The sequence below is a fragment of the Psammomys obesus genome, unplaced genomic scaffold, assembly GCF_907164565.1.
Source record: "Psammomys obesus unplaced genomic scaffold, mPsaObe1.curated_primary_1811, whole genome shotgun sequence".
Taxonomy (NCBI): domain Eukaryota; kingdom Metazoa; phylum Chordata; class Mammalia; order Rodentia; family Muridae; genus Psammomys; species Psammomys obesus.
The window spans coordinates 58,494,925-58,509,316 of NW_026591086.1; the positions used below are offsets into that span (position 1 = coordinate 58,494,925).

The 14,392-nt window shown below is 52.1% G+C and overlaps 1 protein-coding gene across 4 annotated transcripts in view; it reads left to right on the forward strand.

Annotated features, from left to right (window-relative positions):
* Farp1 (FERM, ARH/RhoGEF and pleckstrin domain protein 1) overlaps window positions 1-14,392 on the forward strand; it is a 192,855-nt gene that overhangs the window by 122,012 nt on the left and 56,451 nt on the right. For all 4 annotated transcript variants that reach the window (XM_055609581.1, XM_055609582.1, XM_055609580.1 and 1 more), the window contains exon 3: window positions 2,874-2,978. In XM_055609581.1, the coding sequence (XP_055465556.1) occupies window positions 2,874-2,978 (105 nt within the window). The remainder of the gene's footprint in view (window positions 1-2,873; window positions 2,979-14,392) is intronic.

Below are 14,392 nucleotides of genomic sequence, written 5' to 3' on the forward strand. Positions count from 1 at the left end.
CTTTTGCATGCTAGACAAGCCATTTACCAACTAAGCTACACCCTGGCCCATTACTGAGATTGGACTATTTATAGGTGTGTGTGTGTGTGTGTGTGTGTGTGTGTGTGTGTGTGTGTGTGTGCATGAGTGTGGATTTCTTTCTCTCACACTCTTTTGCAGTCTGAAACTGTCTCTCACTGACCCTAGAGCTCACGATTGGCTAGAGTGAGCTCGGAGGGTCCCCCTTGGTGTTCCTGGAGAGCTGTCACGGCCAGCTTTGACGTGGGTTCAGGGCTTCAGCACAGGCCTGTGTGCTGTATGCCAGCCGCTTCATGGCCTTGGCCTTCTCCTCAGCATGGTTTTCCCCAACCCAGAGTCTCTGAGTGTATTCCGGGTTGTCACCGGAGGTGTTTTAGGCTCCAGGGTCCTGCTTCCCGTTGGAATGTTAGTGGTGAGTTCCCAGAGGACATCAGAGGGCCATTGGGTTGTGAAACCATCATGCTCTGAGTCTTTAAGCCATTAGAAATGTTCTCATTCCGTGCTGGGTGTGCAGAATTCACAGGGAGCCCACACTGCTGCCCAGTTGGCCTCCTGGAGATGGAAGCCAGGAAGCAGCTACAGAAAGTCCGAGTGTCAAATAACAGCCAGTGCCGAAGATGCATTTTAAGGAAATGTGAACGCAGGAGTAAACTTTCCGAACCTTTCTGTGGACTGAGGTCCAGCTTGTCACTATTACGACCCAGCCCAGTCAGTTATTCGGTGCTGCCCTGTGACAGGACGTAGGTGGCATCTGCAAGGCTGAGGTGAGGCTCAGGGCCTGGTTTAGGGCAGGAAGTTAGTGTGCACAGGGAGCCTTGCTGAGTCAGTGAAGGGCTTGGCTTCTGTAGTAACCCTCCACCCCCTCTTAAGACATATTTAGTCTGATACCTTGCTCCATAGAGATGCCCGTTGTATAATGGTTTCTCTGCTTGTTTGACATTCTAGTGTGGAACTGTGGGGTTTCGTTCTCAGGCTCTGTGAATCGAGCTGAAGTTACCAGATTCCCTTAGTTCCAGGAATTCTTTGGGAAATATGAGTGCCTGCCAGCTGCACAGATAATTGGTCCTAAAACAGGCAGAGCATTCTGGGCTTGTAAGTCTACACTGCAGGCTCCTTTAAAACATGCTGTATGGCTGGAGAGATGGCTCAGAGGGTGAGAGCAGCGGCTGTTCTTCCAGAGGTCCTGAGTTCAATTCCCAGCAACCACATGGTGGCTCACAACCATCTATAATAAGATCTGGTGCCCTCTTCTGGCCTGCAGGTGTACACACAGACAGAACACTGTATACGTAATAAATAAATTAATTAAAATACTGTGTGGTATAGGAACTCTTCCACAACACCGTACTCTGTGGCCCATTTTATGTGTGTGTGTGTATGTATGTATGTATTTACGTATGTGTGTATGTATATATTTGGGCACTTTGTACATCTGTAGATGAGGAGACAGCATCAGACAGTTGTGAGCTACCATGTGGGCGCTAGGACTTGAACTCCAGACCTTCAGAAGAGCAGTGAGTGCTCTTAACCACTGAGCCATCTCTCCATCCCCCTCCCCCCATGGCCCATTTTTAAAATAATGTTTTTGTTAAAGTCTTTGGAGTCTCTGGAGTTACAGACGGAAAGAAGGTTCCAGAAGAGCTGATGGTGTAGCTTCTTACTCCCTGGAACCCAGGAGTGGCACAAGGGTGTCATTATCCCCACCGTCGGCCTGCTGGAAATGCCTGTGTGCACGCCGTAGAGCGGAGGCGGCAGACTGTGGTGCCACAGTGACAGGAAGCAGGGCTAGCGGCCCACGTCCATGCTCCTCTCTCCCGTCTCTTTCTCCGGGTAATCGTGGGTGGGCTTGGGCATGCATTTGATAAGGCAGAGGGTGATTTCTGGTGGTCGCATCGCGCTCCTGCCATCTGTGCATGTGAAATGGCTCTGTGTGACACACACACACACCCGACACAGCCCAGTGAGCCGAGATCACCCTCAGGAGACACGGAACACCCGCAGGTAGCCGTGGTGTCTTCCAGGCTGCTGTGGTGGCAGCTGTGGGGCCATAAAGTGTCTGTTAGTGCAGAGCACACAGCTGACAACTGACCGTGTTTATTGGCCCCTGTGGCCGTGCGTGGACAGGCTAGTGGGCACACTCATTGTAGCTGTCAGCTCTCGGCCCTCCCTGTCATTCAGCCAGTCATTCAGTATCAGTGTGAGTCACTTGGCTCCTGGACTGTCGCGTGTGTGGTGGAGGGAAATGCAGATGTGAAGCCGTGACTTTGGAACATTCGCCTCCCGGGGTTTGCTGTGTGTGGGTTTGATTCCACTTCCAGCCAGATCTTAGGAACCCACGGAGCTGCAAAGAGAAAGCAAGGCAGCACGTGGTTGTGAGTGGTCCACCGTGGAGACCTGGGAATTGAACTCAGGCCAGTTGACAGCTTGGTGGCAGGCCCTTTCTCCCGCTTAGCCACCTCCCCCGCCCAGCCAACAGCCGAGTGTGGCAGGGAGAGAAACACAGCTCCCTGCTCTGTGTGCAGCCAGTCCAGAGCTGCTCTCACAAACAGATGCCAGCGCCTGCCGCCCTCGCTCTCCACGGCCAAGAGGATTGTGTGTTCAAGGCCACGCCGGGCTACACAGCAACTCAGTTTGATGTTAGAAAAGGGATGGTGCTGAGCCTGGGATTGGAGCAGGGAGAAAGTGGCTTTCTCGCCAAGCCTGGCATCAGAGGGCACAGACACAGCCACCCAGCATGCCACAGGGTGGGTGGTGGCGCGTCCCACCGACTCAGGGATCACGAGCGGTGTGGTTTGTGCGCCTGGCAGCCTCCAGCGGGGACTCCTGTCACTCCAGCTCTTTCTTTCTGTCCACAGCAACGCGCTCCAGGGAAGGCACTGCTGGACGCCGTGTGCAGCCACCTCAACCTCGTGGAGGGCGACTACTTCGGCCTGGAGTTCCCGGACCACAAGAAAATCATGGTAGGTGAGGCGAGGGCACCGGCTCAGTGCTGCTGCTTCCGTGTGTTCATTTCCGGGTGTCGGGGGGTCGCCATCTCTCTGAGGCTATATGGAAGTAAATAGGAGGACAGCACCCAGAAAGCCCTCATGGGTATTGTAAGTCTATATCTGGTTATTTATATACGTGTGTTTGAATGTATTCACATGCTCAAAATACACGTAAAGGTAATCTGCACTTGCCAGAGAGCGCTGCCTAAGGAGGTGGGGCCTGCACGCCTCGCGCCGCCCTGCCTTCCGCTCCAGCAGCTGTGTTGCCACGGAACTACACAGCCGCCTGTGTTCTGGGTGGATGTCTGTGAGTGTGTGCACCAAGGGAGCCCTTTGCTGTCACGGGAGTCCTCTTCCCTGGTTTCTCGCGGTTGCGCCCATGCGGTGTGTGCTGTGAGTGGTGCACTGCGGATTCTCCGTTTTCCTTGTCAATCACAGACGACTCTGGAGTAAACATACTCTGTACGGGGTTCCGGAGTTCAAAGCCGAAGATGCAGCACCGCCCGGTGGATAAGCTCAGCCATTTGAAAGTGTGCAGAACATGTCAGACTGTGTGTCTAAAAGGCACAACCATTTTGAACCCCAAACTTAGAGCCCCTGTTCTCTGACCTTTGCTGATGGCCGATTTTAAAGGCTGGTTTCTGTTATTTGCTGCCAGTTTAGGCAGTAAGCTGATTGGCAGCATTGCTCCATAGCCTTTCCTAGCCAGCACAGTAAGCACAGAGGACTCATCACTATTCTGGAGATACCAGGTGAAGATACAGAGAACCTGTAAGCTAGGAGCTGTCAGGCTTGAGCTGGAGGACAGTACAGGGCGTGTGTCGGGTCTTCATGGAGCCAGGGTGTTCTGGAGGAGTGTGACAATAAGCAGCCTTTGTTGTAAATGTTTTTATTTCCTCAGATGAGCAGATGAGATGAGAGCCTTCCCAAGCCTTTCTAGCTCTTTCTGAACTCTCACTGTCTGGTTCAACTCAGCTGTTCTAGCCTAAACATTCCAAACTCACTGATTCACACTGGCTTCTCTTGGCTTCTCACTAATTGCTCTGACTGGCCTCACACTAATTCTGGCAATATGTTTTAATCTTCTGGCTCCTCATTCTCTCACTCATTCTGTCTCACCTGTGTCTAGCTTGTTCTCTCTGCAACCTGTCTCTATAATACTGTCCCTGTTTAAAGACAGACAAACAAACAAAAAACTCTTAATAAAACCTTTCTCCTCTCTCTCTGAGCTGCTCTTAAGTAGCCTCTCTTTTCCTGTTGTGTTTTTGTTAGAGTTGAGTGTATCCTATTCTGTCAAATCTTTCTCTCATTCATCACTTTGTCTGCCACTCAGTTAGACATCACTTTCAAACATGGCTGCTTCCTTCTGTAAGCTAACCTTACCTTCATTGTTTGGGATTAAAGGTGTGTACTAAGGGTATGTCTGCATTCCAGCCAGATCATACTGTAATTCAGGAGGTGTCTTGCATTCTAGCTGGAATACATAGACCTGGAATGTGTTTGGATCTGCCCTTACCAGAGCAGCCATGTTGCTGGATTAAAATTCCACTACACTTTGTGTTCAGGAAATGCTTCCCAGGTAGTACAAAACAAGAGTTCCAGGACTAGTAAGAGCTGGTTAGAACATGCCTGATACAAAGACCAGAAAACCAGTAGATTATTCTGGGGCCTGCAAGGAAAAGCAGAACAGGGGGGTTTTAGCGGGAAATGGAGGAAGAAGTTGGAAGATAAGTAAGGTACAGATGGCCAAGAATTCCTATTTTGGGGGGGATTTTTGTTGTTGTTGTTGTTGTTGTTGTTTGGTTTGTGTTTTTGAGGCAGGGTCTTATTCTGTAGCCCTGGCTAGCCTAGAACTTGTTGTATAGACTGGCCTGGCTTCGTACTTACAGATGCCTGCTGCTATCTCCCAACTGCTGGGATTAAAGGTGTCAGCTGCCAGCCTCACCTGTCAGGGGATTTCTGTGTGCGTGCTGTTTTGTAGAATATGAGCAACAGTTTTTTGTTTTTATTTTATGAGATAAGACTCTCATGTAGCTTAGGCTAGCCTCAGACTTGCTATGTAGCTGGGACTGGTCTGTAACTCCTGATCCTTCGGCCACCACTTTCTGAATTCTAGATTTACAGACATGGGCCGTAAAGCCTGACTCAACATACAGTATTTTATTTAGTTTTTTATTTAATGTATGTAGGCAGCGGCTCTCAACCTTCCTAATGCTGTGACCCTTTAATATAGCTCCTCACGTTGTGGTGGCCCCAACCATAAAATATTTCATTATCATATCATAATTTTCATTATCATATCATAACTGTAATTTTGCTGATGTTAAGAATCTAACATAAGGGGGCTGGAGAGATGGCTCAGTGGTTAAGAATACTGTCTGCTCTTCCAAAGGACCCGGGTTCAATTCCCAGCACCCACATGGCAGCTCACAACTGTCTATGCCCCCAATTCCAAGGGATCTGACACCTTCATACTAATGCACAGAAAATAAAATAAAATAAATTATTAAAAAAAGAATCTAACATAAATATCTGATCTTCAGTATATCTGATAGGTGACCCCAAAGGCTCACAATACACAGTGTGAGAGCTGGTCTGTAGGTGTTTAGATGCATGAACTTCTGTGTACAGACAGTTCTGAGCTGAGAATCCAACCCGGGTCCTTTGCCAGAGCAGCCAGTGCTCTTCTCCAGGCATCCCTCCTGCTGCCACGTAGGCTACTCTGGCTGTTCTGTAGTTTTACAGAGGATCAAATGAATTGGGAGGCGTTAATTTTATGATGTGTTCTGTTTATATGTTTCTATCCAAAGCATTACTGTTTTAGTTTGTGACTCACGTCAGTAACTATGAAAAAGTGATTCTCATATGGTCATTTTTTCTCATGCCTGGTTGTCAGATCACACATACTGTGTATTTGACAGCATCTCCCCTGAGTCCAGCCAAGCTCAGTGCCCTGGTGCACTTGAGGCTGCATGGGGCCTGACTTGACCCCTGGATCAGGAAGGCCACTGCGTCTGATTGGAGTAGGATATTTGGGCTCAGGAAAGCTGTTGAGATCTGCTGCATTCGTGTGGCGGGGAGCCTGGGGCATGGTGGGTGAGCACTAGGGATTAAAGCGGGCTGCGCTGTGAGGGGCATCAGGTAGAAGCGGGCAGAAAGGCTCAGGCTGGCCTGGATTGCGCCTTTGTAGCCTAACAGGTTTCAAGTCTGTTCTGACCTGTGCCGTGTCGTACCAGTGGGCATGCCGGTGGACGTGTGTAATAGGCAGGGCTGAGGATGAACTTCCTGGTACGTAGGAAAGAGCCGTGAGCAGAAACCTGAGTCAAGATTACTGTGATTTTGAGCATCAGTTGAAACTCAGATAAGATCAGCGGGTGAAGATGTGGGAGCAGAGGTGGAGCAGATGGGTGAGAGGGAACCGGCAAAGTCAAGGTCCAGGGAGAGTGTGCCCCCGGGAGAGGTGGGCGAGGGGAGACGCTGGCTGCGGAGCCATGATGCTAAGGTGAGGAGGTGACGGCTCTGCGCTCACTTCCACTGCCAGTGTTCTGACCTTATCCCTACGTTTCTCTGTTGTTTTTGTTTGTTTGCGGTGGTGTTTAGGGCCGTTCATACACGAGGCCATGCAAACTTTACCCTCAGCCCATGCTGTCATTTTCCGGTAGGCACCATAACTGTAGCTTTCTCTGCCCGGGCCCTTTCTCTGGTGTGGCAAGTGGCCACAGACCTGCCACCTGGCAAATCCCTGACTCCCCGATAGTTCTGAGGGGCCCCTGAGCTGTGCATGTGCAAGAAGCATGAGCTTCAGGTAGCAACAGGCAGAGCCGCCACTCACGAGGGGTGTCTATCCCCAGACAAGGGGCCAGGGAACACAGTCACCATGTAGGCCGGTTGGAGCGGTGGTTCATAAGCTCATTTTCTGCTGCAGACTGGCTTTCCCGACACGGGAAGACACGCCGGCTTGTCCTTTCTGCCCAGCCTGCGCAAACGGATTCGCTCTCCAGTGGCTGCCCCGCTCCCAGGCGTGGTGGAGGCCTGCCCAACCACAGCTGCCTCTTGGCAGCGGAGGCCAGGGCTGGCACTTGGCAGTTGAGGGAGCCCGAGATTCTGCAAGCAACTGGTGCCTGGTGCCTGGGCTGTCACTTAGGGGGGCAGGACAAGGTTCCCTCCAGCCATTGCTGGCTTCAAATCCAGTGTCCTCCTGTGTAACCATCAGGGCTTCTCTGTGCTGGTTCTCAGGACCCTTTCAGGCGCTGATAAGCTTGCTTGTTAGGACCCGAGACAGTCCTTTAAAACATGTACAACTACGCAAACAGAGAAAAACTGTCAGTGATGACCCAAAGAGACAGTGCTGCCTTCATGTGAAATGGAAATAGAAACTTGAGACTGGGCTGTAGCTCGGCGGTAGCAAGTGAGCAGGTCCCCAGACCCCCGGTTCAGCTACTTCAGGGCAGAGCGTTGTATGTCTTCCCCTGAGCAGCCACAGATGGACCCGCTCTAAGCAGCCGGAGGGCTAGTTCGGCCCTGTGCTGACAGGCCTTCGAGAAGGCAGGAGCAGCAGTTCACGAGTACCTATCTGAGGAGTGGCGAACACGCCTGGCCACTCAGCTTTGCGCTCGGCAGTTCACCAGTCTCTTGCTCTAGTTTTGGAGCTTGGGCTTGGGAAGTTAGGCTGCCTTCAAACAGGCACTCTGGTCGGAAGTGGTAGAGGGGAGCTGGAATCCTGGCCTCATTCTGTCCTGTCTGTTTTCCTCCCTGTCAGTACCAGCCTGGGAGCTGATTTCACACCACCTGCAGTGTTAAAGGGACCATGTCAGTGAACAGTGGTGCCCACATGGGGTCCTGGCTGTGCCCCCTCTTTACTTGTCTGCTGGGTGTGTGAGTTGCGTCCCCATCTGGGCTGCTCTGTGTGCTCCCTCAAGGAGCATGGGCGTGCGCCACCCTGATGCCCAGCTGTGATGTTACCTCGGCCTGGCTCCCTTTGGAAGGCTGTGCGCACACCTGGCCCATCCTGAGGCTGCCTTGGTTAGCTCCGCCCAGTTTCCTGTGTACGATGCATGAGATACAGAGTTCCCACCAGACTAGCACCGTGGCTTTCAACTCTGGGTGAGAAGGTGTGAATTCAGGCAGTTTGAGTTCCTACCCAGCCTTTACCTTTCTTCTCATTGTTTTAAATGTTCAAGTCAAGCACCGTCCTCCCCTCCTTGTCTCTCTTCCACCCCTTAACTCAAAGCCAGGGCTAAGCCCATGCTATGTAGACTCTCTGCCACTGAAGCACACCCCTGGCCTAGAGTGTGGTTTTTCCTAGACAGGAAAGCAAAGGCTTCTGTAGCCTAAGACGTGTTTCCCAAGGTTGTAAAGAGGCAAATGGTAATAAATGGTCAGTTGGGCTGTACTCTTAGATTTGTCCTGTACTTTGTCAGCAGAGGCCGTCGCTGTGTCCATAGTGAGTGTGCGTCCTGCGCCCTCTGGTCCAGAAGGATCTCTCTGCGGGGCAGAGAGTCTGTTTATCAGCTTAAAACGTGTACTAGGTCTTCTGTGGCAGAAGTGCTGGTGATCTTGACCTTGTAGTTAATGTGCTAGCAGACTGGTGCACAGGCCTGAGGCTGATAGAAGGTGATTTCTGCTAATAGTGCACACAGAAGCCTGAAGGCGAGGCCTGGTAGCCAGGGCCCACCAGGCACGTTGAAGGCGCTTAGCTTTCCTGGAGTCTGTCCTGGGATGGTGACTCAGAAGCCCCTCAGGCTAGCCCACCACTCTGTAAAGTGACATTGCTTCTGGCCACGGTGAGCCGGTCTGATTTCTTATAAGTCAGTATGGGTACCATGGGAAAAGCTTGACCCTTTGCCACTCATTTCCCGCGTCCCTTCTAGCTGGGAGAAAACGCTGCCTGTGGCAAGTGTGCTCATGATGGGGTTTAAGTGGACACTGCAGTCATTTGGCGTGACAGGCGTCCCTCTGGCCGTCCTTTACTCAGGACCGGTCCCGGCCCTCATCTTGCTTCTTCCCTGGGGCGGGATCTGAGGCGAGATGGGGCCGTGAGGGGCATGCCACGTATATGGACTAAGAATATCAGGGGACAAGGACACCCAGAGCGTGTGCTGTGCCAGGGGGGAGAGTAGGCTGTCACCACGGCAGCGTGGAACGGCCCATGCCAGCAGGTGGTCCCGAGTGACAAGCAGGTCCCAGTGCTGAGGCTGTCTGCACGCCAGTTTTACACACTTGAGAATTTGCTGAGAGGGCCCAAGTCTTGCTTAGGCTTCCCCACCATTAAAAAATAGCCATTGTATCCATGTTTTCAAGTCCATGTTTTAAAAGGTAAAGGTAAAGGCAGTTAACAAGTTACTTACAGGTGGGTGAACCTGAGCACCGTGGCCGAGGCCTGTGGCTGACCCATCTTACCAGGTTGATCTGGTTTCTGGGGGGTTATCTTAAGGGGGGTGCAGTGCACTCAGGCCTGGAGTCCCCGCACCTCGACACATTAGTTAACTAAAAACTAGGAATCTCGGCCTTAAGGACTCCGTCCAGCCAGGTAACCCACACACACTCAGACACGGCTGTGCATGTTACACCTCGCCATTGTTTTAAGACTTCCTTTTGTGGGGATCTGGAGGAGGCCGGCCTGTTTGGATAGGTGTGGTACCCGGCTGCCCAGGTGGAGCCTGTGCCATGATGGACCAGGCTTCAGCTTGCAGATCTGCTTGTCTGTTTTACTTTCTTGTAAGTTAGTGTAAAGACACTCTGTACCCTGTAGGCCAAGTATGCTCCGTTGTCCTTTCACAGGTCAGTGCTGGGTGCTGTGTCTGGGTACTCTTCTAGCCAAAATAAACGGAATGGGCGTAGCCAGATACAGTCACAGCCCCGGCTAGACTCTGTTTCGGCAGACCGTTGGCAGGGATGCTCGCCCTGTGGTGGCACAAACTGCTGAGGTGTGTGACGTGCAAAAGGATGCTGGGTGCGGTGCCTCTTCCGCCTCTGTTTGGGGATCTCTCCGCTTCGTCGTGCTGTGCTCTGGGGATCTCGCAGATTAGCGCCCGAACATGTGTCAGTGAGTCCCAGACACTGGATGAGTCGTCATAACACAGACTTTATCTGTGTCCTATGTTGTATTCAGTAGAATGCGCGCCCTGTGCTGCAGTTGATGGTGGAGTTTATGGCTGTGTGCAGTTTCTCTCTCTCCCTGTCTGGTCTTGTTCTGTTTTCTCGAGACAGGGTTTCTCTGTGTAGCCCTGGCTGTCCTGGACTCTCTTTGTAGACCAGGCTGGCCTCAAACTCAGAGCTCCGCCTGCCTCTGCCCCCATAAGTGCTGGGGTTAGAGTGTATGCCACACCTGGCCACAATTTCGATTTTTAAACAAGTGTTTCAGACAAGAAGAGGGGTTGTTGTCATTTGTGTGTGTTTTCTTTTTAGCATGGAGAGTACTAAGTAAAAGGCAGAGAAGGGGGCTGGAGAGGTGGATCAGAGGTTAAGAGCACTGGCTGTTCTTCCAAAGGTCTTGAGTTCAATTCCCAGCAACCACATGGTGGCCCACAAGCATCTATAGTGAGATCTGGTGCCCTCTTCTGGTGTGCAGGTTTATATGCAGGCAGAATATTGTATACAAAATAAATAAAATCTTAAAAAAAAAAAAAAAAGGCAGAGGAGGGACTGGATTGTAAAGCACTCGTCACTCAAGCATGAAGACCTGAGTTTGGGTCCCCAGCACCTGTGTAGAAGCGGGAGCAGCTGGACATGTCAGTAACTCCAGCTCCGAGTTGGGGTGGAGCTAGGGGAGCAGCAGGTTCTTAGAACTCACTGGGATCAGTCACTCTGCACAAATTGGTGAGCTCCTGGTTCCTTCCGTGACAGACAAACCTGGAGACTGATAGAGGAGATAACGACAACTGATGTTGGTCTCTGGTCTCCATGTGCACTTCCGTGTGTGTGTGTGTGTGTGTGTGTGTGTGTGTGTGTGTGTGTGTGTTCATATACATATGTACACAACACAGGATGACCATCCAGGAGGAGAGATGAAGTGTTGAGTCATGACCTTCCGGAGGAAAGCCTTTTATGTTGCAGAAAAGGCAGACATTTGAACATGAGCCACACATACATACATACACACACACACACACACACACACACACACACACACACACACACACACTTACACGAACATGAATGCATGTGCACACACGCCAAGCTTGTACAGAGTAACCTTGCTGTTAAGAATATTAAGTGAGGTGCTAGGCCTTGTGCACAGCAGGCACAAATACTTGTCTCTTCCTTGCCCACTTAACTAAGAACTTAAACTGCTCCTGTTGCCTAAGAAGACCCTGGCAGGGAAGGTGGTGTGCCTCGCTTCATCTTGCCTCACCTTTGATACCTGAGTGTGAAAGCACTTCTCACCACAGAACAGTCTTTCAGAGCACACTTTGCAAAGTGGGAAGGGCCCCCCGAGAGGAGAAGTTGCGGCTGCCTGGACTGTGGCACTCCAGGGAAGGTGGGCTGGGGAGCTGTGAAACAGCCTTAGTGATTTTGCACGCTGCTGCCCCAGCTCTGCAGCCTCGGCATGGCAGGAGGACTTGAGAATCATCTTTAAAAATTGACTGAGTCTCCCATCCAAGTACTAACCAGGCCCGACCTGGCAGTTTAGTGTCCAAGTGGCTTACATAGTGATGGGAAGAGGGACTGCCTCTGACATAAACTGATTGGCCTGCTCTTTGATCACCTCCCCCTGAGGGGGGAGCAGCCTTACCAGGCCACAGAAGAAGACAATGCAGCCATTCCTGATGTGATCTGATAGACTAAGATCAGAAGGAAGGAGAGGAGGACCTCCCCTATCAGTGGACTTGGGGAGGGGCATGCGTGAAGAAGGGGGAGGGAGGGTGGGATCAGGAGGGGAGGAGGGAGGGGCTTATGGGGGGATACAAAATGAATAAAGTGTAATTAATAATAATAATAAAAAGAAAAAAAAACAACAAAAAAAAAGAAGATAATAAAAAAAAAAAGTGACTGAGTCAGGCAGGACGACGGCTCAGCGGTTAAGAACACCGTGTCTTCCAGAGGTCCTGGCCTCAGTTTCCAGCACCTACACGACAGCTCACAGGTGTCTGTGACTCCAGTTCCAGGTGATCTGACACCCTCACACAGACATGCAGGTGGGCAACACCAGTGCACAGAAAACAAAGTAAGTACATAACTGTTTAAAAGTGACTGAGTTGAGGACACTGATCCAGTCAGACTTATGGGCCTTCCAAGGAGAAACGGTGTGAAACAGAAGGTCACAGTGTGGCGTTAGCCACCTGCAAGCCGAGGACACAAACCTGCTTGCACTTTGCCACTCTAGAGCTTCGAGGAAATATTCGTTGTTTAAAGCCCTCCGGCCTGGCCATGGCACACAGCCTGGATACACTGGAGCAGCAGGGCTTTAACTCCGGGCGTCCCCGAGTCCACAGGCTGGAGTGTGGTGGCCCGAAGTCCACTCTGGTTGGAACCACCATCTCTCCCGCTGAGTCCTGGTGGCTTGCAGACAAGCCAGGGGTCAGCAGTGCCAATTTCAGAGAGGGCCACTTGGGTAGGAGTGAGAAGCCCAATGTCGCCCAGCATGGAGTGGGAAGCCCAGCTGAGCTGGTTGGCTTGAGCTGGCCTCAGCCCCACCTGGGCTCCAGAACCTGTCTGGTGGTCGAGTCCAGCTCACTGGGTGGGACATCACTGACCATGCTTTGCTTCTCTTCTGGCTGCTTCAGGCTCGTCCAGTCCCTGGTGCTCAGTCCTACACCATAGGCAAGGCCATCCCCCTCATCTGTCGCGTGTCAGGCTGGCTGGGCACCTCTCCCTGCGCTACCTCAGCTGGGGTGTGATTGATGCCTGGTGTGGTGCATGGCGGGCTCTGCAGCCCACGCCTGACTGCCTTAGATGGCTCTCATGTTCCCAGGCCGTGTGCTGTAAAGCCACATGCAAGGTTTGGCTCAAGCCATCGCTTGTGTTTGCTGCTTAGAGAAATGCCAGAAACAGAGGAGGGGTGCTTAGAAACAGTTGGTGAAGTTGGCACACGGTAAGTCTGCCCTTTGCAGGACTTTGGGCCTGGTCTCTGAAAACACACAGTGTGCGGCAAGGGGGCCCTTGGTCGGCGTCCTCAGTGCAGCCACAGAGGACCTTCAGAGAGCTCCCTGGGTAACTCGAGCTCTCTCACACCATCCTTCACCCCTGAGTCTGGGGTCCTCTGACCCACACCCTGAGAAATGTCACCTCCCTGGGTCTGCCTTTACCCGTCCTCCTCTCTCACAGTAGATGAACTGTTCTTTGTGGTCCACGAAGTGTCCCAGGCGTCTTCCTTCATGCCCCCGGAGGCTGCCAGCTTCTCTTGCCTGGGTGTTGAGCCCTTGGTCGTAGGAGTCTCACCTGAGTCTCTCTGGCTTAAACACAGGCCTCATCCCTACCTCCAGTTCTCTTGCCGGCAGAGACACTCAATAAAGCTCACATCCCCTCAAGCCCACTGGCTTCTGGGCTCCCAGACATGCTGGCACTCTCCTCTGGTTTGAACTGACAGCTCTCGTGCTGCTCCCCCTGGAAACACATCACTGCCAGGTTTGCAGCACACCGTCCTCCCTTCCTTTCTGCTCCTGGCGTGTGTGTGCCTGTGTGTGTTTGTGTGCCTGCAGAGCTGCTATGTGACGTCCTGAGTGAGCCACAAGGCAGCAGTGTTAGGAGGCAGGGCCTTAGAGCGGTGCTTCACTCATGTGGGCAGAGCAGCTTGGTGAATGGTTAGGGTCCATTTAAAGGAGGTCAGAGGCGTCTGGTGTGGTGGCACACGCCTTTAGTCCTAGCAGTCCAGACAAGGCGGATCTCTGCTCTCACAGAGAGCCCCAGGCCACACAGAGCTCTCTCACAGGGAGACAGAGGGACTAGACGGAGGGAGCTGGGCTGAACCTCTCCTTCCATGTGAGGGTACAATGTAAAGGAGAGCATGGACCAGGACTCGGGTGCTCTTGGGGTTGTGGATTTGCCGGCTCCTTGATCTCGGACTCCTACCTCGAGAATTACGAGATAGCAGGTTCTGTTGTGTAGAAGCCGCTCAGCCTGTGGCATTTTTATTACAGCAGCTCAGACTGCCTAAGGCGGGAATCAGAGGTCACGCTCAGGGCTCCATGGTGTGGAGTCAACACAGCAGATTCCAAAGGAGTGGCCAGCAGATGCACCCTCTCATTCCGAGCTCTGCATCCCGAGATCTTCACATCCAGGGCCCTCACATCCATGGTCCTCACATCCCTAGCTCCTCACATCCATAGTCCTCACATCCATAGTCCTCGTATTATCCATGGTCCTCATATCATCCATGGTCCTCATATCACCCATGGTCCTCACATCATCCATGGTCCTCACATCCATGGTCCTCACATCCATGGTCC